Source organism: Neovison vison, chromosome 10 (assembly GCF_020171115.1).
Source record: "Neovison vison isolate M4711 chromosome 10, ASM_NN_V1, whole genome shotgun sequence".
In the NCBI taxonomy this organism is placed as follows: Eukaryota; Metazoa; Chordata; class Mammalia; order Carnivora; family Mustelidae; genus Neogale; species Neogale vison.
The window spans coordinates 1027894-1055171 of NC_058100.1; the positions used below are offsets into that span (position 1 = coordinate 1027894).

At 62.9% G+C, this 27278-nt stretch overlaps 1 protein-coding gene across 1 annotated transcript in view; it reads right to left on the minus strand.

The window, feature by feature from the left end:
• Positions 1-27278, minus strand: part of KCNN3 (potassium calcium-activated channel subfamily N member 3) — a 117905-nt gene that overhangs the window by 7228 nt on the left and 83399 nt on the right. Inside the window, exons 4-5 of the mRNA XM_044266466.1 lie at positions 12966-13107; positions 7118-7228 (exon numbers count right to left, since the gene is read on the minus strand). Of these exons, the coding sequence (XP_044122401.1) occupies positions 7118-7228; positions 12966-13107 (253 nt within the window). The remainder of the gene's footprint in view (positions 1-7117; positions 7229-12965; positions 13108-27278) is intronic.

Sequence of the window (27278 nt, forward strand, 5' to 3'; positions counted from 1 at the left end):
TCAGACTGGCCCCAGCCCGCACCCCCCAGCCCCGGGGGTCGGGCGCCCCGTGGGCGAGCAGAGCCCCACGCTCCACTTGACATTTCCTCTTACCGCCCGGTGCCTTTCCGGGGTTCAGACACCGAACAGCTTTCCCATCAGCTGGAGATTTTAAAAGGTCTCTTTGAGGAAATGCCTTTCCCACAAATGGAGCGGGAGGCCTCTGCCAGCCCATCGTGTCCTTTTCCAAATGGCCAAAAACATGTACACTGTTTACACTGTAATTTTACATGTAAATGTAATTGGCTTAAAACTGACGCCATTTCAAAGCAGCATCTGAAAATCAGTGAAGATCCTTGGCTGTGAAGCCAACGGCGCGTCCTCGCCAAGCCGGGCTCCTCTGTGGGCGCGGCGACCCCGCGCTCCGACTCGTGAGGCTGTCCTCTGTTGACGTGGACACCGCTGATGCCACCGGCTCTCCCCGGAGCCGGGACGCGTCGACGGCATCCAGATGGCAGGGGACAAAATTTTAATCCAAACACAGACAGTAACAAGAGCAAGAGGAAACAAGGCTTTGTGAGGAAAGGCTCCCCTTTCTGTGAGCCACGCAGACGGGCCAGGCCCACAGGCCGGGGCTACGGGTCTGTCACTCTGCCTGGGAGAAACCGAGGCAGCAGCCAGGAAAGATCTTCACGAAGCCGCGGAGCTCGGGGCTTCTCCTTCGACCGACACAGCAGATGGGATCTTGCGAGGGTGCTGAGGCGTGTGGGAAGGCCTGGGAGGCACAGTTGTCCAGGCCGAGCACTTCTGTGTGTACGTTTTAAAAATTTATTACTGCGGCTGGATTATATTTTTCCCTGGCGCTGAAGTGATGTTTTTGAAAGAACAGCTCAGTCTTCTCAGAAATGTCTAAGTGACTTAAACACAGCTTCCTTGCTCAGTAAAAATCCACTGTGAAAATGGTTTTTGACGACTTAATTGCCCACTTCTGGTGCTTCCTCGCCTGAAAGGAAGCAGGTGGTGGGGAGCGGACGCCAGAGACAGGGAGCGCCCGGCGAGCAGCGGACGCGGGGTCTGTCCGGGCCCCGAGTGGACAGGAGCCTCCTGGACAAGGGAGGGGGCACGTGGGAGGCCCCCCACGGCCCCGCCTCTCTCTGTAGACTGCGTACCTCGGCCGGCTTCTCCTGACGGGTAAATTCTTCGCTTTTCCTGGGTGCTTAGGTTCCAGGGCAGGCGTCACAGAAAAACGGGAGAAAAAGCCTGTCTCAGGGGCGCGGACGACGGCAGAGCCCCCGCTCCCACGCGTCCTGCCCGGGAGGCCGGCCCAGCCAGCAGCGCCGGGGCGGGCGGCCGTGGACACTCGCGCGGGTGTTGCTGGGGAGCGGCTGGAGCGGCAGAGCCACGGCGTCCTCCCTGTTCTTCCAGTCACTGAACAAAGGCTTCACCCTACCGTGGGGGCCAACGGAGCCTCACCCTCGGGTGCGCGGGAGGCCCCCAGGAGGCAGGGACGGGGACGCGGGGGCGGGCCGGGCGCAGGTCTGAGCGCCTCCCGCGCATGGGGGTTGCTCCCCACAAACCCGCCTGTCCCTGGGGCGACCCCCGTTTTACGGAGGAGCAAAGCGAGACGCAGACAGACGCCGCGAAGCCTGCGCTGACCCGAACCGAGCACACACGGGCGCCGAGTCCAGCCAGGAGGAGGGCGCGGTGGAGACCGTCGCCGGGGCCAGCGTCACAGGCCAGCCGACGGCAAGGCGCGCACAGGGGCCACAGGGGCCCGGGGCCGAGACACACAGAAGGTTCCGGCGCGCTCTGAAGAGTGACCCGCCGAGACGCCCTCTCTCCCCAGCACCGTTTCCTGTTGCCCAGGATCACGGAGCCAGAGAAACGTTAGCCTTTTCTTTCACCCCTCGGGGCCCCCGCGGGGCCATGTCATGGAGCGAGCAGCCCGGGCCCCCGGCACTCTTCCGCCTGGGCGAGGCCAGGAGGTCACGGCCCGCCGGGCGGCAGCATCGTGGGTGGGAACGGGAGGCCCGTGTGCTCAGGAAAGCAGCGTTAAAGGGCGGCCTCGGTGCTGACTCTGAAGCTGACAACAAACAGCCTGGCACAAGGCTAAGTGAATCAATCCCACGAGACAAACAGACACAAGCTTCCAAGGGCACCGAGCCCCCGCCACCGACCAACCAGAAATGCCGCAGCCGAGTCGTGCGGCTGAGGACCTTGACCATCAGCGGGGAAGGAGCAGCTGAGGTCACGTGTCCCTCCTGGGATCCGCTGAGCTCCTGTGGGGGCCCGGGCACCCTCTGAGTGCTCCTGGCGGGCAGGGGCACCCAAGCTGCTCCTGAGTGGGGGCCAGGGGCCGCGCAGGGATGAGGGAGGCTGGCTGCCGTCCAACGGTCCTGCCTGCACACGGGAGCCGGCTCTTCTGCTCCCCAAACACGTACTCACACGAGCTGACTGCTTGCCGGGGTGCACGCGTTCTAGACCCTAACCTGGCTGCGTGTCCCCTCTGAGGGCGTCCGGAGCGCGGGCTTGGGGACCTTCACGCAAGGCTGGGCCCGGCGCAGGGAGGCGGCACGCGCAGTGGTAGCGGCCGCCCCCGCAGAGCGCTCACGGAGCCCCAGGCCGCGTGCAGCGCCTCATCAGCCCCCAGAGAACCCGCACACGGGGCTGCGCCCCCTCCCGTCCTGCCACTCGGCTCCCTGAGACTCAGTCACTTCCTCGCTCCTTCCCACAGCAAGGAGCACCGAGCCCGCTCGGAGACGGGAGTACTCGGCTCTCGGGGCTCACCGTGCGGCCAGGCCGTCCGCGGCCTCGGGGTCAGGTAGTACCACGACCGAGAGCTTCAGGGGAAGAGACAGCTCACAGCAGTGACCGCACGGGGACCCTCTGCGCACAGAGACTGGCCACGGGCTCTTCCACTCCCGGCAGCTCCACGGGTGTCCTCCCGCCACGGGATGGGAGCTTCCTCCCCGCGCCCCACCCCTGCCGGAGAAAATGCTCTGTTCCCTGAGCTCCTGACCCGCAGCTCACTCAGGCCACCCTCCCCGCTGCAGGAGGACACGAGACACTTCCAGAAACCCCAGGGACACCTCCCCATGAGGCTCCAGGGAAGAAAGCTCCCTGGGGTGAGGCCGGGGAGGGGAGAGGACGCAGATCGGGCCCGGCAAGCGGGGTGACAGAGTGGGTTCAAGGAGCCCCTGGGTCGGGTTTAGGTGACCCGAAAGCTGAGTGTCGTGTCCGAGAACCTGCGGATCAGTCCTCCTCCAACACTTGACTGAAGGCGTTGCTGAGGGACGGGACTGGGCAGGGGCCTTGCTCTGTGTGCTCGCCTTGACCCCCAGAGACCTCCCGCGGCCTCCCGTCCCCTCTCCGCTCCTGCCTGCTCCCCAGCCCGTCCAGCCTGTCCTGTGCCCCTTCTCAGGCTTCTCTGCTGTCAGGCTCAGAACTGGGCTGGGCCATGTGGCAGGCGGGAGCTTGGGGCCGGGAGCGAAGAGGGCAGGAGGGCAGTGTTTTTGCCGTGGGGTCGGAGCTCCTGGCCCTGCGCAGGGTGGCGGCCGGCGTGGACCTGTGCACCGCCATCGGCACGGAGCTCTGCGGTGAGCCGGCCAAGGGCCCTTCGCCCCCACAGGCCTGGGACCCCAACCCCCACGCCACGTCCCCAGGACCCCACTGCTCTGGAAAACCCACGGGGTTGGGGCTGGAGGCCACGTGCCGGCCGCCCCAGCTGGGGTCCGGCTGCGAGCCTCGTCCCCTGGACCCCTTCTGGCTCAGCAGCTGTGTCTGCAGGCCTCTCCGTAAAGCCAGCCTGTCCCAAACCGGTCTGGGACCGAGGTGTTTCACAGGCCCTTTCCGGGGGTTAGTACTGATAGCTGATCTGTCAACTACTTGATAAATTCTTAAGAGATGAAGGCCTGTGAGGAGAAAACCGTTGGATTATCCGGCTGGAAGAAAAGGCGTTTCAGCAGGACAGCGATAAAACCTCTGCATCTGCTCGTAACCAAAGAAAAGGTTCCTTGAGCGTGAATCGGTAGGTCCGGGGGTTACTAAGGTCCTGAACAGGGTGGTGACTTGCTCATCGCGGGGTCTGGGAGCCTCAGAGGGGCCCGCAGGGAAGCCAAGAGCAGGACGACTGGGGTCAGGGAGGCTCAGGAAGGGGGAGGCGGCGACACCAGGGACAGCGCTGAGTGTGCTGGGCAGCGGGCCTGGAGCAGCCGGCGTGCGCGAACGGCCACGGCGAGGTGGAAGCAGGCCGGGGAGCTGCTCGGCCCGGGGCCCAGGGCAGAGAAGAGTCCAGGTGCTGTCGGGTGCCCAGGCCTGGAGACCGGGGGAGTGAGGAGAAACGAGCGAAGGGAAGGCAGGAGTTTGGTTTTGGTCTTACTCATTGACCTTGTGGGGAAATGCACATCAGTAAAGTTCAGGAAATCCCACGGCAACGGGAAGGGCACGCAGTGTTCGGCCAGCGGCGCACCTGTGGCCCTGCCCGAGGTCCCGCGGGGACAGTCGACACGCAAACACAACACCTCCCGTCTGTGCCGCAGCGGAAGCCACGCGTCCGTGGGCAGCCTGCCCGCTGGTTAGAAGAGCGGGTGGGCTCTGAGGGCAAGAACCGCCTGGTGCCCAACTGGGTGTCCCCGGAGCAGAGGGTGGTGTCCGGCGGGTGAGCCGATGGTGAGCGTGGGGAGTTCCATAAAACGGAGACGCGGGCGCCCGCAGCTCATGTGGGGGAAAGCGGGGAGCCGGAACCCTTCTTACAGCCTCTCTGTGCGGCCTTTACCTGTCATCTACCAGCCCGGAGGGCAGCCAGAAATGACAGTCTGGGAATGGCAGTGGCCGTGACCCTGGGAGGTCACCACGGGAAGGTCTGGTCGCACTAAGTTCCGGGTCTCATTGCCGCCGAGTCGAGCAGCGACACAAGTGGAGAGAAGGCCGCGGGCTCGGGAGAACCAGGACCTGAGCTCCTCGCCGGGGCCCCCAGCCGGCCCTGCCCCCTCCTCGCCCACACAGGAGAGACTCTCCGGGCCACCGCGAGGAGGGTGCTGGGACAGCGAGCCCGGCAGGACACGTAAGCTAGAACCGTCTGCGTATTTTTTGGACTAATAAGTCACAACTCCTCTCTCGCTCTGTTTGCTTGGGTGTTTGAAGAATTAGGTTTGCCCGTGTTTGTCGTAACAGGTGCTCTTATCTGTGGGACGCACGGTGGCCCGCCCTCGAGAAGGTTTCTGATTACGTCCGGGCCACCGCCAGCCCCGGGGAGCGGAGGCCAGGGCTCGCCAAGTTCACGGGCACCTTCCTTCCAGCAGGGCTTCGGCGAGGAGCCTCTGGAAGCCAAGAGCCCAGCTCTGCGGCAGCCGCCCCTTCGCGGTGCCGGCCCCCCCGGGAGAAGATTCTAGACATTACAGGGAGTTCCAGTGGACGGAAGCGTCCTCAGGAAAGCGAGACGGGTTCAGTTCAAAGGCGCCCGGCGCTGGTGATCGGCCGCGTACGTGTTGGTTGGTTTCAGCCCTACTTTTCCCATCCGAGTGGCCTTGAGGAGGATTTACAGAATTACTCCCGCAGGACGGGATCAGCGACACGGCGCGGTCCTTCCGCAGTCGGGCGCGGGCAGACTGTCCACTTGCCCGCCGCGGGACGCGGGCTCTCCTTGGCTGCTCCCCCTCCCGTCCGACCCGCGGGGCGACATGCGGAGGGAGCGCGGGCGGCACGAAGTACCGGGGGCAGCGCCGATGTCCTGAAGCCGACCAGGAGGCGCGACCGCGCCGCCGGCTCCCTGCCATCATCCCTGCGCGGCGAGGCCAGCCAGGCTGGTAACTTGCTCCGCGCCGAGCTGGACGCGTGTGCGTGTTGTGGGGCCGAAGGGAACCCCTGGGCCACCGGCTTCCGGGTGCGGCCCACCCAGGAAGCCACGGGAACAGCCCCGCGCCGGGCCATCTGGATGTGACATCTGCTCCTGCTGTACCTCCGATGCGCCGTGCCCCGTGCACGCGCCTGCCCGCCGACTAGGCTGGACCAGGCTGGACGTCAGCCGGGGCCCGGGCGTCTGCACAGCTGGGAGCCTCCTTGAAGGATCCGATCCGTGGAACCGAAGACCCGACACTCAGCCCCGCGGAGAGCTCTGCTGGGAAGCGCAGAGGCTGAGGCCACGGCGCTGGCCTCCAGGCCTCCCTTCTCACCGGCCTCCGACTCTGCTGCCGACGCTGCTTTCCCGGCTGCGGCGGCTGCACACGGTGTCCTGTCTGACGTTCAAAACCCAGACCGGCTCCTGCTCGCTCCGGGGTCCCCTCACACTCCAGTGCTGAGCCTGGAGGACGGGCCGCAGCGGCCCAGCCCCCGCACGGGCTCCGACGCTCGTCTTGGAAAGAGGAGTTTTGCAGGGCGTCCTCTAGCTGACCTCTGTCCGGCCCGCAGCTCTAGAGAATCCTCCATCGACCAGTCATTACGGAACGGCCCCTGCTCTGCTCGTCTGGCTGTTGTCCTGGAAGGACCGGTTTCCGTCCCTTCTCGGACAATCCAGCCGTGGCAGACTTTCAGCTCCCGGCCCTGCTCCTGTGCGTCCTCAACCACAAGAGAGAAGCTTTGCCCGGAAGCCCCCAAGGGGGACTGGAGGACACTTCGATGAACGTCATTTAGAAACGGAGGCTCTGCTGGGATGAGCGTCTTTACAGATTTTTTTAAAAAAACAATTGGATTTAGATACAATATCGTTTTTAACACTCTACCGCCCTCCCTTGGCCCGGCCGGCTCAGTCAGAGGAGGAGGAGATGCTTTATCTCAGGGTCGCAAGTTCGAGCCCCACATTCGGTGTAGAGAGGAGTTAAATAAATACACTTAAAAAACAAACAAAAGAAAGACAAGACTCCACGGCCTTCCTAACTCCGTCTCCTGCCGGGTGACGGGTTCCCGGCCGTCGGGGGAGGCGGTGGACACGCCACCAGACGTGCAATTCCATTGTCAGGTGGTCCAAACCGCGCGGTGATTTGGTGGGAGACGCAGCCTGGAATGCGCCACGGCACGGCACGGCACGCCCCTTGCGTGGAAGCCGTTCGCAGGTGTCTGGGCCCCGGCCCCGTGGCGAGGCGCGGCCCTGACCCGTGTCCTGCCCCGCGGCCGGAGGCCCCGACGAGGTGCGCGCGCCGCTTACCCGCTTGGTGAGCTGCGTGTCCATCATGAAGTTGTGCACGTGCTTCTCGGCCTTCGTGAGCTCCAGCTTGCGGGCCACCACGGCCACCACCAGGGCGGTGCAGCCCGCACCCTGTCGGGGGCAGAAGCGGGGAGAGCTCGTGAGGGCTGCAGGGGAAGACCGCGCCCCCTGCCCGCCGCCGGCCCGCCGTGGGCTTCCAGGAGCGTGGGGTGCTTGGGGTCCTCTGGCCGGCCGGGCCCCGACAGCCGTGCCGAGGAGGAGCCTGCCCTGCTCCCAGCTGCGCCTCCGGGCTGACCTCCCTCTTCGGCTAGCCCCGCAGCGGCTAGTGGCGGGGCTGGGTGGGGACTTAGGGTGAGGGGAGTGGAAAACAGCAGACGTTCACCGGCAAGGCTGCGCGGGGGCAAAGGATCCCCACACCAGGCCCTGTCTCTGGCCTGCTCGTCCAAGCCCACCACCGGCCCCAGAGAAGGGGGCCGGGAAGACAGAAGGCCATGCTGATACCACTGTCCGGTGACAGAGCTCCAGCCATGCACCCAACACTGTACCCCACACCGCACCACACCGCACCCCCAGGAACAGGTTTGGCGTGGGTGTGTGAGCTCTGGGACGGGGCTTGCTCTGCACTTGGCTGTGACCCAGGGACCTTCCAGGACACTTGCCACAGACACTGTGGGAACACACAGCTCCTGCCCAGACCCTGGCTCGGGGGAGCCTGCCGCAGCCCTCAGGACGTCCCCCCCACCATGTTCTCATCCTGCGCGGTACACGGGGTCCCACAGAACCTCCTCCGCGGGCCCTCAGGGCACTAGCCTGACGGCCCCCAGACATGAGCCGAGCACACGCCCTGGACCCCACCGCCCGCGAGCTCAGGGCCCAGAGCTCCCCCCCACACTCATCCCTTTGCAGGGGCAGCAGTCAGTACTGCCCTGGGTCACCCCTGCCTTGCCCCTGTCCCACCTCTGCCCTCTCCCTGCCTCCCCCTGCTGTGCCCCTGACCTCACCTTGCTCTGCCCCTACTTCGTCCCTGCCCACCACTGCCATACCTCGCCCCTGGCCTTGCCCCTGCCCTGCCCCTGCTCAGCCCTGCACACTGGCCGGGACTGCTCTGCCCTCCCTCATGGGAAGAGAGGAAAGTCTGACCGTCTAGAGGCCAAACTCGGACTGTGGTTACTGTGAGCCTGACTTAGCCCCCGGAGGTCCCGGGACGCAAGGGCTCCGTCCACGACATTTCCGGCCTGTTGGTCTCGCAGACATCAGCCAAGCAGACTTCAGCCTACCCGGCATCAGTCTACCAGACGGGCTTAGCGACCTACCCAGACACATGTGTTCAAACGGTCTGTCTTGGGGGAGAGCGGGTGGCCGCAGGCGGGGCTGGCCGGCCGTGTGGGGCTCCGGCTGAAGGGGGCGCGCCTCCCGCAGCTCCTCAGCCAGCCCTCCGAATGACCTCCCGCTTCCTGGTACTGGGGTCCACCACCCACCGCCAGCACAGGAGCTGGAAAGCGTCTGTGTCGGTGGCCCCTCTCTGCCCTCTGCCTCCTTGCTTGCTCGGGGACGGCTGTGTTTTCCTGGCATCTGTGTCTTGCGGAAAACCATGCCCAACTCTCAGGAGATCTGCACGGGGACACTGGACAGCCTGGGCCATAGCTGTCACGTAGGCCTCCGAAAGCAGCACATGGCTTACAGGCCCTGCTCCAGGGGGAAGGGGAGCACTCCAGTCCCCTCAACCAGATGGAGGACGGTCCCTCTCCTCCGTGGGGAGTTCCCAGCCCGAACAGAGCGACGTGTCGTACTGTTAAAAACGAGGCGTCTCCTTTGCCTCCCCTGGGGCCAGGAAAGCAGAGCTCACTTCAGTCGCCCCTACAAGCCAGGGGGTGGGCAGAGGCACCGAGGACGAGCCCCGCCGTGTCACGCCGCACTGGGGACCCCATCAAACGAGCAGTCACGCACCAGCCTGGACCTCCAGGGTCCGGGAGAGGGTCCCCGGCCCCTGCTGTGGCTCCCAGCCCAGCCGGCGAGTGCAGGGGGCCTCTAGCTGGAAGCCAGTGTTTTAATGAAGGAACCACCTATTTTGTACGATCAAGATAAATTTCTGCATGGAGACGGGAGGTGGACAGGATTATGTTTTCTATTTCCTTTGACTTAAAGATGCCAAGACTCCCTCGTGGCTAATTCTCTGGAGGGCACTGGGTTCTTAACCGTAAAGTCTAACCTGAACAGATACAAGGAATATTCTCAACTTCATTTTTCTTTAGAAAATCCGTCAGCTGGATGTAATTTGAGAAGTCGCCCGTAATGAAGCCTCACTTGGTCATTTCCTTGCGAAGACGGGGTCAGACCCCGGCAACCTCCAGCAAGCGGTGAGTGGCCGCAGTCAGGTTGCGGGTCCTCTGCACGGTGTGTGAGAGGCGGGGAGACGGGAGCAGGGAGGGGTAGAGGGAGCGCGCTGGAGCAGACACCAGCCGGGACACGCCAGCCGGGCTGGAGCCGGGGAGGAGGGCAAGGCTGGGTGGCGGGGTTGAGCCAGGGGGAACAGGGAAGCAGGAGCTGCGTCGGAGGGTAGCGGTCCAGGGGCACCTGGCGGCTCTGCCGGTTGAACACCTTGATTTCGGCTCAGGTCCTGATCTCAGGTGGTGAGACCGAGCCCCAGCAGGGCTCTGCGCTCCCTGGGGAGTCGGCTCAAGACCCTCTGCTTCCCTCTCACTAAAATAAATAAATAAGTTTTCAAAAAAGAAAAAAGAAGGTCATGTCCATTTTGGCTCTCTGCTGGGCACGTTACCGGAGCCGGCCCCTCCTCCTGCGCTCTCTTGTACGTGGTCTGTTGGTCACCTGCGTTCCCCGGGGTCGCGGGCCCCCGTGCGGAGGGTGCGTCCCGGCCTGGGGAGGCTGTAGGGGCCGGGCACAGAGGCCTTGGCGCGCTCCCGCCAGCCGGCGGGGGACAGAGGAGGGTGAGCAGCTGCTGGTGAGACTTCCATGACTCGGCTTTTGCCTTCAGATGTGCCCAGTCCTGAGTCACAGTCCACAGCAGCTGGGCTCCTGGGTCTCCTCTGGCCAGGATGGGCGGGGTCCCCCTCCCCAGCACCCGAGATGGGGCCGAGCTGCAGACGGAAGCCTGGGTTTCACGCAGGATTCTGTTTCTCCCACAGGCTCCACGTGGGGACTGGTCTGAAAGCAGGTGTTTCAGGGAGAAGCTGCTCTTCTCACCCTGCCTGGAAGTGCACGTCCTGCTGAGCCTCCAAACAGGGACTCAGAACCTGCCCCCACGTACCCTTTGCGGCCCAGAGAGCATCTCCCCAGAGGCGGTGGTGGGGGGCAGCGGGTAGTGGGCTCGGGTCCCCCCCTCCCCTGCACACAGCCCGCAGCTCCCATATGTTTGTCCCCGGCTCAGGGAGGGTCCGTAGAGTGCGGCTTAGCCGTCCTGACATGGGGCTCCCAGCAGGCAGTCCTGGAGACCCCTAGAGCCCCCAGATGCGGAGCAGAAAACCTCCACGGCCGGCCAAAGGGTGTGGCCACGTCCGGCTCTGGAGGCTGAGTATCCACAGCTTTCTCTGTCGCCGTCATGACATTCTTCAGGGAAAGAGGCGCGTTTTGACCAATCAGCTTCTGTGGCCGAAACCCCTTGGACACACCAGGTCTGGGCCAACAATGTCAAGTTGCTCAGACGATCACAAACCCTGCCTAATGGTTGATAATTACACCGTTTCTGGGACTGCCGGAGAAAACAATGATTAAGACTATTTACAGCCCCGCACACAGATCCTTCCCTCCCCGCGGGCAGCCGAGCCGGCCGCGGTGTCCATGGCAACCGCACGGGGAGCCCTACCTGGAGTGCGGGCTCGGCTGTGAGCTTCGGAGGGGCGGCGGGAGGCGGGGGAGGGGGCGGGGGGAGGGCAGCTCCCCGAAACCCAGGCAAGAATGACTCAGCGAGAAGAGCCGTGTTTGTTAGAAAAATGCCACCAGGGGCGCTGCCTTCAGCTCAAGTCACGGACCTGGGGTCTTGGGATCGAGCCCCGCATCCGGCTCCCTGCTCGGCGGGAAGCCTGCTTCTCCCTCTCCCACTCCCCCTGCTAGTGCTCCCTCTCACTGTGGGTCTCTCTGTCAAAGAAACAGATAAAATCTTGAAAGAAAGAAAGAGAGAAGGAGGGAGGGAGGGAGGAAGACACGCCACCAGGTTCCTCACTGGGGCCACCCCGGGGGTCGTGCACCGGTTGCGGGGGGGTGGGGGCGGGAAACACCGGCAGTGAACGCAGCCCCTGAACACGGAGAGGTGAGGTGCGCATTTTGGGCAAAAGAGAAGACGAAGGGCCTGTGCTGTGCTCTTAGTGCGGGAGGGGGCAGGCCTCTCCGGGTGCTCCTGTCGCTGTGGCCACAGCTAAGGCCGGGAGAACAGGCCGGCGGCCACCACCGGGGGAGCAAACCCCGTGCTGAGCCCGCCCCCAGGGAGCAGGGGTGGGGCCGGTCCCGCCTGCCGGAGGCTGTCAGAGAGCACCGGCCCAGAGCCCAGAGGGGGGGCAGACCCCGGGTGCAGCTGCCAGCCTAGGGGTCCTGCTCTCCGCGGAGCTCATCTGCTCTCCGGCCGCCCCAGCCACAGAGCCTGCCGGGAGCCGCTGGGACAGGCGGACTTGGCCTCGGGGCAGCATTTCACGACTTTCTGGAGGGGTCATTGCCCGGGTCCTGCTGGAGCCCTGGCAGACAGGCTGCTCCTGACGCTCCGGACGGACGGAAGCCTTCGTGCGGGGGCCTTCCACTCACCCAGGACGTCCCGGCCCCCCCACCCACCGCTCGGCTGCTGCCCCCAGCCCGCTGGCTTCGTGGGGGGCCGTCAGGGGGCAGATGGCACAGCTGTGTCCCGGCAGGAGACGGCAGGGCTGGGCCCTCCTGCTCCGGCCCCGACCCTAGGGCCTCCTCTGCTCTGAGGGGCCCACACTCCGGCCTTGTCCCTGAGGTCAGTGCCAAAAGGGCCCCAGGCTGCAGGGGTGGGGCTGGGGGCAAGCCCCCCAGGTAGAATTTAGTGCCCTTTTTGCTGCGGAAAGGAACGGTTCCCTCCCCGAGGGAAAACCTGAGGGGCACCAACAGCAAAGACTTTCACCCAAGTGTGCGGGTTGTGGAGGGGCTCCCCTGGGGGGACTGTGACACCCACGGGGGACCTAGAGCTGAGCGGAGGGCCCGTGCGCCCCCACACCCCGCCCCAGCCACCCCTGGCTTCACCACGGACGTTCTCCTCTAGGCCTCGGGGTCCCCAGGGGGTGGCTGTCCTACAGACAGCAAGGCCCAGCCTCGCGTCATCGGGTCGGCGCAGGAGAAGCGGTAGGCGCGGCGGCCCGTGGCTCCTCGCTGGAGACGGCGTTGGTGGCCATCCTCACCGCAGGCAGCCCATCGGGAGCACAGGGCAGGCCTCCCGTCCCTGCTCTACCAGTGGCTCCAGGCCCAGGGCCCTGCCCAGCACCCCTGCCGGGACGTCCAGCTTAGCTTTCTCAGACCTAAGTCTGTGGGGCCCTAGGGCAGGAGGGGGACAGGCCAGTGCAAGCCCTGAGGCTTACTGAGGGGAGCTTACACAGGTGGGAATGCAGGGTCAGGCAGGCCAGTGTTGCCCAGCCTGTTCTGGGGGGCCCTGAAGAGGCCATTAACTATCCAGAACCGGGGAGGATTCCTGTTTTAGGAAAGGAAGGCAAACCCGTGAGAAGCACCTGCCCTCCCCACCGTGCAGTGTGAGCCTGTGGAACCTGCCGGCAGACCCCCTGAGCTGCCAGGAAGGCTCTGGTCTGTGCAGCTCCCTGGGGGCAGGAGCCGGGGGAAGGGGGAGCGGGGTGGGGGGCACTTTGGGGGGAGCTGGGAGGGGGGAGGCACTCACCATGATGCCGGTGAGAAGACAGACGCCTTTCCCGCAGTATGTGTGGGGTACCATGTCCCCGTAGCCGATGGACAGGAATGTGATGGAGATGAGCCACATGGCGCCCAGGAAGTTACTGGTCACGTCCTGCTGGTCATGGTACCTGCCGAGGGAGAGACAGGGTTCAGTGGATGGAACCGCGGACCCTGGGGTAACAGCTGCAGGCACACCCGGACTGGCAAGGAAACGGGTCTTTGCCAAGGTGGAGATGGCGGGTGCCAGGAACTGAAGGCACCACGACTGCCCACCCGGTGCCTGACGCAGCCCGGGTCCCCACCTGCTGCCAGCGTGCCCCAGAGGTGCTCCGGGCCGCAGACGCCCTCTCAGCGCTGCTCAAACAGCTCTGGAGGAAATCATGCGGGAATAAAGTTCTTTTCCTAACGACCTCCTGAGTGTGCGTAGACGTGACTGATCAGAAATCACAGGCCCCAGAACAGGGAGAATGTAAAAAATAAATCACCAGCACATCTAGCAGTTTCCTGTAAGAATGCTGAGGGATCCCAGAGAAGGGGCACCTGCCCAGGGCGGAGAGGGAGGCTGTCGCCGTGGGGGCTCTTGGGCCGTCTGTGGGGGTGCTGGCTTCTCCCGGTGGAGCTGGACGGGGCTCGGGCTGCCCGCCTGGGGAGGCACCCACCGGAACAGTGTTGCCCCGTTCACGGCCCGGGGTGTCCTTTCCCTGCTCCCCTCACCCCAGACACCCGCTGAGTGCCAGGCTCTGCGCCAGTGCTGCCGTGCAGAGCCCCTGCTGCCGTCCGGATACAGCCCCTGCCCCTGGGGCTCGCAGCTCGGGGAGGGCTGGGGAGGAGGCAGACATGCGCAGAAGCGGGTGGGCAAGGCGCCTCTCCAGCAGGAAAGGGCAGTGCCCTCGATGCGAGCGGCAGGCTGGGCAGGCTAGATAGAGGCTGGTTGCCAGGCAGCTGGGAGGTGGGGTCTCAGACAGAGGGACCGAGGGTCTGGGCCTGCGTGTGGCAGGTGGGCGGGGCTGGCCCCGGGGCGGCAGGGCAGGTGAAGGTGGATCCCTTCTCTGAACGTTTGCTAACAGGATCCGCCTTACCCCACACCACAGAGGGGAGGCAGCAGGAGCGAAGCAGGTGGAAGGCACAGGTGACAGCCTTCATCACCCACCAGCCCGCACCGATTCCAGGGCGAGCACCGGTGACAAGCTGTCCAGCCCCAGCCCGACGCCTGGACCAGCAAGCAGAGATGTGCGCATTAGCCTCGAAGCCGTCCGTGCGGGGCACGCACGCCCTGGTCTCTAGGACGCCCACCTGCCCTCCCCGGGTTGGCTGCCGCCTCCTCCTGCCTGTGCCCGTCGTGCCCCGCAGGAGTGGTGCCGGCTGGTGCTGCCACCTGGACGCCCAAGTCAGAGGGTGCCCTGCTCCCGTGCCAGGGGTCACCCCTCCCCTCCCCTCGGCCCCTGTCCCTTCCATTCCTGTGCGCTGCTCTGGGGCGGGGAGGGCATGGGGACAGACCCCCGCTCTGGCGCCTGCACCTAGCTGCCGTGTGGAATCCTCCGGGGGAGGGGTGGGCTTCGGGGTCTGTGACGCGGCCAGACTCAGGGCAGGCAGACTGTGGGGGCGCACATAGAGACAGCCCCACGCGGCAAGCCTGCAACACGGACACAAATGTGGGTCACCGGCTCGTCCTGAAGACGTCTCCCGACAGGTCTGCGGACGGCAAGGTTGGGGCACAGGACAGAGAGGACGTGAGCCTGTGGCTGTTGGCCCTGCTCACCCGGCTTCAAGCCCCAGTTTCCCTTCAAGGGGCTCCAGCCTGCGGATAAGTGACCAAACTCATCTGCTGCTAGGACTGGACCCCCCGGGCCTCACTTGCGCAGCGCCCCGCTGCCCGCCCAGAGCCCGCCCCAGCACGCGGGCCGTCCAGTCGCTGCCGAGGGCAGGTGCCTCCGTCCGGGAAGCATCTACCGAGAGACGGAGGAGGCGGAGTCGACCAGGGAGCGAACAGGCGTCCGCGCTTGCAGAGCTGCCTGGTACGGGGGGGGGAAGGAGCCGATTCGTGACACAGCAGGGACACGGGGCACTGGGTATCGGGGAAGGCTCGTCCCAGCCGCCTGCAGCAGTGGTGATGGCGGGCGGGCCCCACACGGACCTGCTGGAATGTCTGCAGGTGCCCGAGAAGCGACGGGGAGCCGCAGGGGACCCAGGAGGCCGCGGACCACGGCTCCGGGACGAATCCATAGCCTGTCTCTGCCCGCGTTCCTGGTCCTGCTGCGCGCGGTCCGCACAGTGTCCCTGTCCTTGCAAACCCGAGGCTTAACCTAGTGTCCCTGGGGCTCAGCGGCCCCACGTGAGTGGCCTCCGAGAGAAAGAAAGAAGAGCTCAGAGGGGCGTCAGCAACAGGCAGGCGTCTTGTGGTCACCTGACGCCCCATTCACTGTTTCCTCACTCAGGATCCCTTTCCGGGAACTTCTCTCTCGTTCACATGCACAACCTCGCTGGCGGTCATCGTGAGCGCGGGGATACAAGCGGTTCTCGGGGATGCCCCTCACTGCTCACTTCTCAGACCTGAGGGCTGTCCCCTCTGGGGGGTGGGCACGAAGACACCCCCTGTCCCGCGTCATCGGGAGAGAGGCATGGGGCTCACTGCGTGGGAGGCGACGGGCTGTGGGGCAGGGGCCGGAGAGGAGAAGCTGTTTCCAAAACTACTGACAACTTTACGGTGGTTTCCACGTGCCACAAATCACACGTTCGCGTCATGCCATTTTCTTCAACAGAGAACTTTTCAGAGAACCATCTTTTTCTTTAAGGACGAGGGAGGAAAACGCGTCTTTCTTTTTGAGGATAGTTATTATACTTGTTAATTTCTCATTTTTCATTTTTTAATATTACGAAACAAATGATAGGTACAGGCGACCGTGCGACACTTGGAAGACTTGGGGTCCCAGAGTCTCTAATGGGAAAGACGAAGACCGAGTCAGTTAAACACAGAAACGGGCTCCAGATCCCGTGCAGACTGTTGGTAGGGGGCAGCGCATGGCGCGACCCTGTCCAGAACGAACACTGCGAGCGAGACAACACGGGACCAGGAGATGCGAGGTGATGCCGGACAAGGGGGTCTTTCTGGAAGGTCTGGGGGTCAACGGAGGGTCTCCCAAAAGGCAGAGAAGAAAACATGAGCGTATCACCAGACCCCTCTACCAATTCAAATGATAAGGGTTTCAGAAAGAGAACTGGAAAAAAGGAGGAGGAAGAGAGAAGTAATCATTAAAGAAATCATTAACAAAAATTTCCAGAACTAAAGGACATAAGTTTCTAGATCAAGGGCCCCCTGTCCCCAGTGCAGTGGATGAAAGACTCACACTGAGGCACATCACTGTGAAATTTCAGAACACCGGGGGAAGGAGAGGTGCCACGGGGCTTCCTGAGCCAGCGAGGGAGGGAGGGCAGGTGAGGGACTGAGGGAGGGGGAGGGCCCCGGGGGATGGGGCCTAGAGGAGCAGTGGCCCAGGGGTACGGGAGCCCAAGGAGATGGGAACCAGGGGGACGGGACCCAGTGGTCCTGGGATGTCGGCCAAGTGCCAGGCTGGAGCAGGTCAGAGGACCTGGGGGACATTTCTTCAAGAAGACAAAATTGATAGAAAATTGAATATGCCTGAAAGTCCTGAGAACAGGTTGGACCACGGCCAGCACGTGGAGCTGAATTAGGGACAAATGCACGAAAGGCGCTGAGCAGGCTTCGCCGGGAGCAAACGAGATCGGCAGGACAGGCTCCCCGCTCTCTCTGGAAGGCACAGCATGAACGGAGTCGGGCACACAGTGGTGGGAGGTGATGGCCAGCGGGGTTAGGGAAGGCTGGCGGCAGCGGCAGGAGGCCTGGGGCAGGGGCGGGCGGGGGGGCCACATCCTCACCTCCCACATGGGAAGCGACCGATGGCGCCAAAACAAGTTTGAAAACCAGCAGCACACGCGTGTCACTTAGACACAGGGAGGTCACCAGGGGCCGCACTGAGCAGGAGGCTGCGGAGAGCTCCCTCTGGAGAGGGGCAAGGGGGAGGAATGGGCACAGAGCCCGGACCCTGCAGCGCGACCTCGAGGAACTTCTGTGACAGCCGACGTAAAACCAAGCCGAAAAATGCACGTCACGTAAAATTCATTTGTGAAGCACAGACACGAAGACGCCAACAGAGCTCCCGCGCCGGCCGCCCACGGAAGGGCCACGGCGCTCTCTCCTCCGCCCGGCTCCGTGTCCCTGAGTCACGCTCCCTGCGGCCCCCCCACACAGGTGGGCAGTGCTTCCCTTCTCTGAAGTACCGCTCCTGACTTCTGTCCATTTTTCCTTTGCTTTGTTTTTGTCTCTTTTTCTTATTGGTTCTAAGAGTCCTTTTTATACTCTAGATAAGAACTTCGTCAGTTTTCGTGTTGAAAATTCTTTTTCCAGTTTGTGCCTGTCTTTTCATTTTCTTTGTAGTGTATGTGATGAATAGACGTTCTAAGTTCTTCTGCGGCTGAATTCATCATCCTGGTCACTCGTAACCAGTGACGTATTATTTTTAAAGAAACACTTGCCTGCCTGTGGATACGAGACTTTCAAATGTTTCTAAATGTTGCCTTTCACACTTAAGTCTTTAAGTAATTTTGTGTACGGTGTGAGGTAGGGATATGCCTTCCTTTCCCTCGAGCAGGTAACCCGTCATCCTTGGCCCGTACAGCGAGCAGTGTCCCCCCACCCCCACCCCAGCCATGTGGATTTTACACAGAAGTGACACAATTTCGGGGCTTTCTCTTCTGTTCCATCAGCCTGCATGTCAAGCCCCGTGGTTCCTTTATACCCCCTCTGTAGCCTTTTCTACATACCTTCCCGGAGCCTAAAGCGGAACAGGTGCTCAGTAAGTGTCTGTACAATGACTGTGCCCGCTTGTTGCTTTTCCTGCCCCCGCGGGAAAGCGATGCTTGCTTCAGAAATTCAGCGAAGCACGTTTCAGCGAATCTCTCTTCGGCAGGTAAAGTTCTGTTGGCTGCCGGGTTCCCTGGACTTGGAGTCCGCTCTCGCCATTAAAGAGAACTCAACTCCTTGCCGGTAGCTGTGACCATGGATCCTGGTGATTTCATTGCCGTCCATCCTGGGTCTGGTTTGTTTGCTGGACACTTTCAGGGATGGAGCCAAGTGCACTACCTTGTCCTCACCTTCCATTCATGGTCCAGCTTCACACAGTCGGAGCCGCCCCCAGAGCCGTGGATCCCGTACTTACGTTCTCCAACAAAAATCCCAGTAATAGGGACCCCTTGGATCCTCAACTAGGCCTCCTGGTAGGCTTGGATACCACGGCTGCCTCCCTTCTCAGAACCCCACGCCTTTGGCACTGCCGGGAGCCAGCTGTCCTGGTTTCCTCCTGTCTGACCATCCTTCTTGGATCCTTTTTCTGGCCTCCTGTTCAGCCCTTTCTGCCACATGCTCACCTTGGGCAAACCCCTTTCCTTGCTCCCACCATGCCGGCCACTGTCCTCACTGACCCTTCTAAGGGATGCTTCAAGACCCAGCTCAAACCTCGCCTGCCCCTCCCGGCCACAGTGCGCTCTTTGCCTCTAACCCCGGCCAGCCCAGCGTTGGCCCTGACCACGCCCTGCCTGCACGGTGTGGGACACCCCAGGCTGTTCCGTGTCATGGTCGGAATGCAGGGGCTGGAGGGCCAGACTGTGTAGGCTTGAATCTGGGTTTGCCCCTTAGTATCTGCATGACCTTGTCCTCAGTTTTGCTGTCGGTAAAAGGGGAGAACTGTGCAACAGGCCCAGCGGCACTGCTGGGGCTGGCTGAGCGCAGCGGCGGTCGGCGACCCCTGCCACCCCGTGCGCGCCCGGCCTTGCCGCCCCAGAGCCAGTGCGGTACCGGGAGCCCACGCCTGCCCGCCCAGTCCTAACGGGTTCGCGACCTGGAACACAGCACTTCACTGTCTCGGAGCGTTTCCTCTTTAGGGACGCGGAGTGTCCTGTCTCCCCTGACCGGGTAAGGAGGCTGTGGGGAGCAATCAGGGCGGAAGGGCTTTGCCAACCTCAGATGGACACACACCCGGTGTGACTCCGCCTCCCCGCGAGTACCACCGCCTCTTCGCCCCTCCCACTCGGGCTCCTTCCCTGGGACCCCTCCCACTCCCGCTCCTCCAAACAGACCCTCCCCTGGGACTCGCCCCCCCATCCCACCTGCACCGCTCTTACCCAGAGACCCTCCTCGCCAAGGTGCCTCCCCCCACCCCAACAGCTTTGGGCTAGTTCTGTGTTTACTGACTGTCCGGCCCCCATTAGAACATCAGCCTGGCTCGGAACTTGTTTGCCGCTGTGTTTCCAGCGCTCAGTCAGTGTTGGTTGAGTGAATGAATGAATAAAGGATCCCTTGTCGTCATCACAGGCTGGCAGGCCCAGGCCTCTTGCCCCAACTTTATCCTGAAGCCGTGACAAGCACAGGAGAGTGAGTGGTCACAGCAGCTTCCCGGAGAAGAGCTCCAGCGGCAGTGAGCAGGGGCGGGTGGGGCCAGGGGATGGGCACCTGCTCAGGCCCTGTGGGGGGCGGCCAGGCCCTCCTTGCGACCGGACAAGCTCCGGCTCCCAACAGGTGCTCTTGTGAGTCCGGGATTCACTCCTGGCCCTGCCCCTGCCTTTGTCCAGGCCGCCTGTCCCCTCCGCTAGCCGCGCACGCCCTCAGAAGGCGGGGGCTGTGGTCCCAGCTTCGGGGGAATCGCTGCCGAGTCTGGAGTCCCGAGGCGGTTCTGGGAGCCACTAGTGGGGTGGGAGAACCCGACGCGGGGGTCAGCCGGGCGGTGAGTGGCTGGAGGGCCGCGTGCTGGGCTGCAGGTGAACTCACATTTTTCTTAAAAACAATTTCCCCTACACACATCTCGAAGTGTGAGATGAACGGCCTCGGGGACCCAGGCTGCCGGCTCGGCCACCCGCTGGGATGCCAGGCCGGGGTGAGCGCTGTGACCTCAGCTTTGTCGCGAGAGCCGGTGGCCTAGTTCTGAAGAGTAGGCTTTGAATTTAGGAAAGGAGTGATGCTTCCTTCTGCCTGGTAATCAAGGCAATAGCCCCTGATCTTTCCAAGGCGAGTCTAATCTCTTCCTTCCAGCCCCAAGAGCTGCCGGCGTGGGTGCAGGGTCTCCAGTTAGTTTTGAAAGGGGAGACCCGCCCCCCCAACCAAAAAGCACGATGTCGCCAACCAGCCAGCTGCGAGTCCCCCCCCAGCGGACGTGGCCCCTTGCCCTTCTGTCGACGTAGCTTGGTGTGGACTTTCCTCGCAGATATGTGGACACGCACCTGTCCCCTGGCGGTTTTCTCCGCAGGTTTTTGCCAAATGTGGAAGACGCAGGCCAGGGGGCTGGCGTCCCACCTCTGGGTGCCTCTCAACAGGCCGCGAGGGACCCCTGAGCAGGGACGCCAAGATCGGCTCCTCTCGGTGGGCACTGCCCTCTTCCTGGGCTCTGCCTCCCTTTCTTCTGCTGAGAAGTTCCCTGGCTTCTCCGGTGGACGGCGGCGCCCTCACCGCACAGGCCGCTTTCATCACCGAGGGGAGCGCGGCGACCTCTCCGAGCTGGAGCTCCGGATGGCTCGCCTGGCAAACCCGTCTGAGTCAGTGTCTCTGTGCAATGTTTTCTTTCTTCTTATTAAAAATATTTCCATGTTTCCCGATTTGGAAATGTTTCATAAAAATGCATGAAAACGGAGAAAAACAGCGTGTTTGGAGAAGCGCTGTAGCACGGGAAGCGTTTCTCCCGAGGCATTTGGAGGTGGCGCCGGAGAGCACCCGGGGCGCGACCCAGCCCCGCCGGCTGTGAGCTGCCCCCAGCGCCGCGGGCCCCTCCGCACCTCCGTCCTTCCCGGGCGCTGCTGAGAGTCAGTCGTGGCCCGGCTCGGGCGGGCGGGTCTGGGGCTGGCTGGACGCACCCTGCCGTGGACAGCTGTGACCCGCCAGGCGACGCGCGGGCTTGGCCGCTGCCTCATGGACCGCACTGTCCCGGGACGGAGGCTGACACCAGGCAACACGACAGCAAAAAAGGCCAAGTTCACTTGAGACAGGCGGGCCCAGGAGCGGCCACAGCACCTGGCGGGTCTCTCTGAGAACAGGGCACGCCGGCCAGTCAGGAAGAGCAGGGGGAGGCGGGGAGGGGACCCCCAGGTGGAGGAGAGGCAGGCGGATGAAGAGGTGCTCTCCAAGCCGCCCGCCCGGGGTCCCATGAGCGGAGCCCGTGAGCCGTGAGCCCCTCGGGCCTGCGCGGCGGGTCCCCCGTGCCCCCACCCCAGCCTCCCCACCCCCGCCCCAGATCCACTGTTCCTTCTGGAGCCTCTGCTGCGCCCCTTCTCCCTCACCCTTTCTCTCCTTCCCTCCAGGTCCCCTCCCACCACGGGGTGTGATGCCTTCTCCGGGCTCGCCCTCCTGCTTGGCCCCGCAGCAGCCCAGGGGAAACCCGGTCTCATCACCCTCCCCTCCCCGGGCTCTGCTTTCTCTCTGGCCGGCGCTGCCCCTGGTTTTCATTCGGCACCGCCCACCCGGTCTGCCACACGCAGCTGTTTTGCTCCTGGCTGAGGCTCTTCCCGACGACCAACCACCATCAGTCACTGACTTGGAAGCTCTTAGTTTTTCACGTACAGAGACAGAATCCCAGTGGCCGGGACTCTTGTAAAGCGTTTCCTCCAAGACCGTAGAGACGGTCTGTTTCTCATCTCAGTTGATTTCTGGGACCCCCTCTGTGTGGTGGGGGGGCTGGACATGTAGCTCTGCGTTACGAGACAATAAGAATCATGACTGCTTGTCAGCTGCTGGCCAGGGGCAACACGGGCCAACCTTTATGTGCGTTATCTCGTTAATCTTCACAATAACGAGATCCTAACGTCATTTCCTGTTTTCTTGAGTTGGAAGCTCAGGGCCAGTTGTATCAGGGAACTTGCACAGAATCGAACACCTACCATGGCAGAGCCGAAGAGTGAGCTGGGCTCGGGCTGACTCCGCAGCCCCATCCTCAACCGTATCAGGCCTTGGAGGCAGTGAAGGCCCAGAGAGGTTGACCAGAGAGACCGGAGAGACTCAGCCTTTTGTGGGTACCTGATCCTGGATCTGTATCGCAATGAGCCGGCCTCATGAGGGAGCAAGCCAGAGCCAGGGCTGCCCTGTTCAGCAGGACAGGTTGCACACTGAGCAACTCCAGGAGTGCCATTCATGGAGACTTCAGTGTGAACGCTGCCCCCTGGAGGGCAATGCTGTGTAGGCGGTGGTCCTGGTTGGAGCCTCAAAAGAAAGGGTGTGTTTGTCCTCTCAGTTATGCTTCCCAAAGAGAATTAAAGGCAGGCAGCTCCCCAGGTGAGCAACTGTTGAGGAGGGCGCAGAGCTGCTGTCTTGCCTGGGCGGTGTTACGGTGGGAGGGGAGGTGGGAGGGGAGGTGGGGCCCCCCCGGGGACCAACGACAAAGAGGAAGAGGATGAAGTGCCCTGGGAAGATGTTGCCTTGTTGCTGATGCCCAGAGCTGTGGGGCTGCCAGGGCAGGGCGTGGGAGCTCTGCCTGGACGGCCTCCCCTGCCATGGAGAAGAGCCGGTACCCAGAGGAGGAGGGGGCAGGGCTGCAGGACTCTCCAGACCGCCGGCTGCTGACGCGTGCAGGGTGGCTGTCTCTAACCTCTTTCCACTAGCCAGGGCACGCCGGAGGCACATGTGCTTGGACTTCTGGAGGTGGGCTCTGGCTGCAAGAGTGACCAGTCTGAGGGAGGCTGGGTCTCAGGGGCCGGTCCAAGCCCATCTGTGCCTCAGCCAAACCACCCAGACCTCGGCTGACACGATTAGGTGGAAAGTCCTGGAACACATCAGAAATCATGTGGACTGGAGGAGTGGAGACAGCTGGCACGCACCCGACCCCGGGCGGGCCCCCCCCCCAGCAACAGAAGGGACGACCCTCTGGTCGTCCGTCTGCTCTTCTGTGAACTAAGGGGGCCTCGGCCCGGGGCTGCAGGCTGTGAGGGCGCCGCCTCGGTCCACGCGCACATGGGACGGAGAGCTGCGGCCCCTGGACCCGCCGCTAACGGGACACATTGGGGAAGACGTGGACTCCTGGCAGTCTCGGTGACAGATGTCACGGAACGGGCTTCTCTTGGGGCCCGTTAGCCAGAGCCCCAGGACTGTCTCAGAACGGGAGAGACAAGGGCTCACGGGGAGGACCTGGGCAGGAGGCGCTTTGCCTGTTGGGTCGTCTCTGTCCCTGCGAGTCACAAAGGCCTGGGGTCACCTCCCCCATGGTGAACCTCACTCCTTTCAGGTGAAGAGCTGGGGGCTGGAAGGGGCGAGGGAGCCCGGGGACCCTCGCCACCTGCTGCCTCCTTCCGCCCGGGGCACCTGCCACGTGTGCCCGTGGTCGGCCCTAGGAGAAAGACCCCCAGCTGGGGCCCAGATTCTCTCCGACTTGCTGTGGGCTCTGGGCAGCTCACTTCTCTCCTCTGGGCCCGGGTGTCCTCATCCGTCACACGGGAGAACGCAGCTGAGCGAGCTGCACAGCCCCTTCTGGCTCTATGTTGGGGGGTCTTTGATCACACTCTGCCCCCCGCAACCCCCTCCTGCCCAGGCTCTGGGGAGCTTGCAGCCGGGCACAGAGCGCACACCAGATGCCAGGTGTTTTCAGGGACAGGTGGCCTTTGGCGTCCCGTAAGGAGGTCAGCGCAGTGGGGTCACTTTGGTCCTGCGCCCCCCACCCTGCCCCGGAGCTGCAGCGCGGCCTGGAGCGGCTCTGGCCTCTCCGACACCTTCCACCCTTGAACGTAGCAGCTTCCTGCAGGAAGGCGGGAGAGGCTGAGCCTCAGGCCAGCCCAGGCCACTCTCCCCCACTCCTTCCCGCACCCAGCGAGGCCCCAAGGCCCTGGCTCCTTCCTCCCGGCGCCCAGCCCCGGTCCTTGCCCGGGCACAGGATCACAAAAGCCGCTCCTCCTGCGTTGCCGGGCAACAAACCAGCCGGGAAACTCCAACCCACCTCTGACCCTGCTCTGGACGCAGCGCGGAGGCGGGCGCCCGCGGAGCCGGCAGCAGGAGGAGAAGCTGCCGCTGGCACCGAGCAGAGACCACGAGGAGAGGGAAGGCCTCCTCTATCTGGTTATTTTGGGATCAGATCCCGGGGCTACTGATGGGGATGGTTCCTGCGGCCAAACCCCCACCCCCCGCCGGCTTCTGTGTCTACCTGGCCAGCGATTCTAATTCACGCACCCTGGGCGATGGCCCGACCCCCCACAGACTCTCCGGGAGACGCAACTGTCCCCAAACGAGGGTCGGCACTGTCCTCCTTGTCGCCCGCTCTCCCAAACACAGGTTTGTTCGCTTGTTAGCTGGAGTGGCCTTGGGCTCTGGAGCCTTGGAGTCCCAAGTGGGTCAGGGAGGGCCAGGTCATGGCTGCCCAGCCATCAAGGGACCTGGAGGGAGGTCAGGAGGACCCAGGAGCCGGCCCCAGCTGTGACAGAGGGACAGCTGTACTTCCTTCCTCTCCTCCTACACACCCACCTCCTGCCCGGGGAGAGCCACAGACTGAGAACCTCGGACGAGGGCACAATGGTGAGCAAGGCCCGGCCTTCCTTCCGGGCCAGAGAGAGCACTACGGAAGCTTCCAGCCGGCCTCGAACAGGCTGCCGGCTGCAAGGAGCCAGCACCCGGGAAGGAGGGCGCCGTCCCCCCCGCCCCCAGCCCTGAAGCTGGCCCGGTGCGGCCACAGAACAGTCTGGCAACCTCGGGACGGTACCGTCATTTTCTAAACTAATGAAAAGCCTCAAGACACATTTATCCCTGAATAAAAGCCACGGTTTAAATTATAAACAGGAACAAAACAAATTAAGGGTGCTGGTAACTAAGTGGGGGCGGTGTTGTGTGTTAAGCTCGACAAAATAATTATGAATCTCCGCCCGGGGAACTACACTCACTTTATGAACCCCGGAAGTGCGACCGTAAGTGTTTGCTCTATTAGTTCGGACACACACGTTCTCAAAAAATGCCAGCCGTCTCCAGCACACCCCAGCCCCGAGCCGACTGCGGCCCTCGGGGCGACGGGCCACGCTCCCCGGGCCTGCCCACAGGACGCGGCTTCCCACGAGAAACCCGCGGTCCAGGAGCAGCAGCCTCCCCTCGCCCGGGTCGCGGAGAGCGTGCCCTCCCCCAAACTCCAAAGCCACCTCACAGCCCAAACTGAGAAAGAACCTACATTTTCTTTCACATTCTGCTCTTTCTCCCCTGGGCCCAACGTGGTCACAGCAGACAAGCCCCTAATTTACTGCACCCGAGAGCCGTGCGGCAGCCCTCAGGACCCCAAGGTCCCAGGTCGCCACCACCCCGCGAGTCGGGGGACAGGACGGTCACGGAGCCTGGTTGAGCTGCCAGGCCCTAACCCCTGAAATGCGGACTCTGCTCCCCTCCCAGGGCCGTGGGGGCCTGGAGTTTTCCGTCTCCCCAGCTTCCGCGCTTCATAACCCTCTGGGGCGAGGGGCGCTGCAGTTCCAACCCGCAGGTGGGAGGCACGAGAGCAGGGACAGAACGACCCGCTCGTCGGGATCCGGCTCAGGCTCAGGCACTTGTCTTAGTTAACGGGGGGAAGTGCCTCGCCCGTGGCCTCACGAGGTCCACGGTCAAGCCCGGCTGCGAGTCTGGGCTTTCTGGCTCGGGGCCGCCGCCTTCTGTCCTGCACACAAGGAGCCGTGCGTTTAGCACCGCGAGGTGCTGCTCGAGCGTCACTAACGTTACGAAACGGAACCACGCCGGCTTTGTCAAGGTGGACGACGGCCGGACTGCCCAGGGCCCTGCGGCGGACGCGGGGGGTGTGGACTCATCCCCGAGGGGGAGCGGCAGAAGTTTCTAGGGGTAACAGGACCTACCCGGGGGAGTACGGTCTGAAGCCAGAGCACTTACTCTGACAGTCCCGCCTGCGGCGGCAGAGCTCTGCTCAGGGACGGGGCCGGAGAAGACGCTACACACGGATGTCACAGAATAAGAACCGCAGGGCTCAGCGCCTGAATAGAGCTGGGGGGGGCATGGGGGCAGGGCTGGTGGACGGTTTCAAGCGTAAGAGATACTAATGGCCCAACGGCCCTCCTCCCCGTCTTCAGCAGTAAAAGAACCCAGGAACGAGCAGCGGTGATTCATAACACAGACTATTTTCCATCCTGGCAACTGACCAGTGAAGGCAAATGAAAATGACCTACGTTACTTCCAGGAAACGTCTTTAAAGAGAAAGCACTCTGATTTTGTCCCTTCCTCCCTCCTGCAGCGTAGGCAGTAGATGAGATGGCTGGAGCTCCTGCAGCCTTCTTGAGCTCTGAGGAAGAACCATGACCCAAGGCTGGCAGGGCAACAGGAGAGAAGGAGCCTGGGTCCCTGATGCTCTGGAGCACGGCTACCGGCTCTGACTTACCCTGTCCAGTCCTCTTCTGCATAACAAAGAGACTTCTATTATTTTGGATTTCCTGTCCCTTGCTGCCAAAAGCTAGCACTGAGAAAGCTCTTGAGAAGAAGAAGACAAACACAGACTAGCAGAGAGAAATTAGAGGCAGCCTGATGATTCTGAATGGAGACTTGAAGTCCGAGACAGCACATGAGAAAATGCCTGTGATTCACCGTGACACAGTCAGGAGGTCCTGGAGCACTTGCCTGCCTCCTCTCCCGGCCACGACTGCGTGGAGCTCTTCTCCCCGGGGCCTCTTCCCCAGCGGGTTTTCTCCCTAGAGGTGCCACTCTTAGAACGAGCCAGACCTTCTAGCTAAGCATTTTCAGAAGCTCCCAGAGCCCTTGGCTACAACCCCTTAACCCACCTGGTTCCCCACCCCCACCGCCACGGGCCTCCCGCCCTCTCTGTGGCCCAGGCCTTGCCGCAGCCACACGCTGGTCCTTTTCCTGTCCTTCAGGTGACTCCACACTCTACAGTCTTCGCCAGCCCAGGGCCTTTGCACATGCCATTCCCTCCTCTTGGAAAGCTCACCCCCATGGTCCATATATGGCTCTTCAGGTGCCAGTGGACACATACCCTCCCTAGAATGACTTTCCAGGGAGGTCCCAGCTGAGTAGGCTCACTCTCCAACCCCACTACTTACCAAAAAAGGTCATTGCGACCTTGTGTTTAACTCCTTTGCAGTACGCAGGAGAGACCTGCAATCGCTTATTGGTTTCTATCAGTTTTCCCCACAGACTCTCCATGAGGAAGGAGCCCGGTCTTATTTTCTGAGTGTATTTAACGCCTGACACAGTGCCTTGTGAGCAGTTGGACTCCTTGTGATTAATATCATCACAAGGTAGCAAACGTTCACAATAGAGCATCACCGCTCA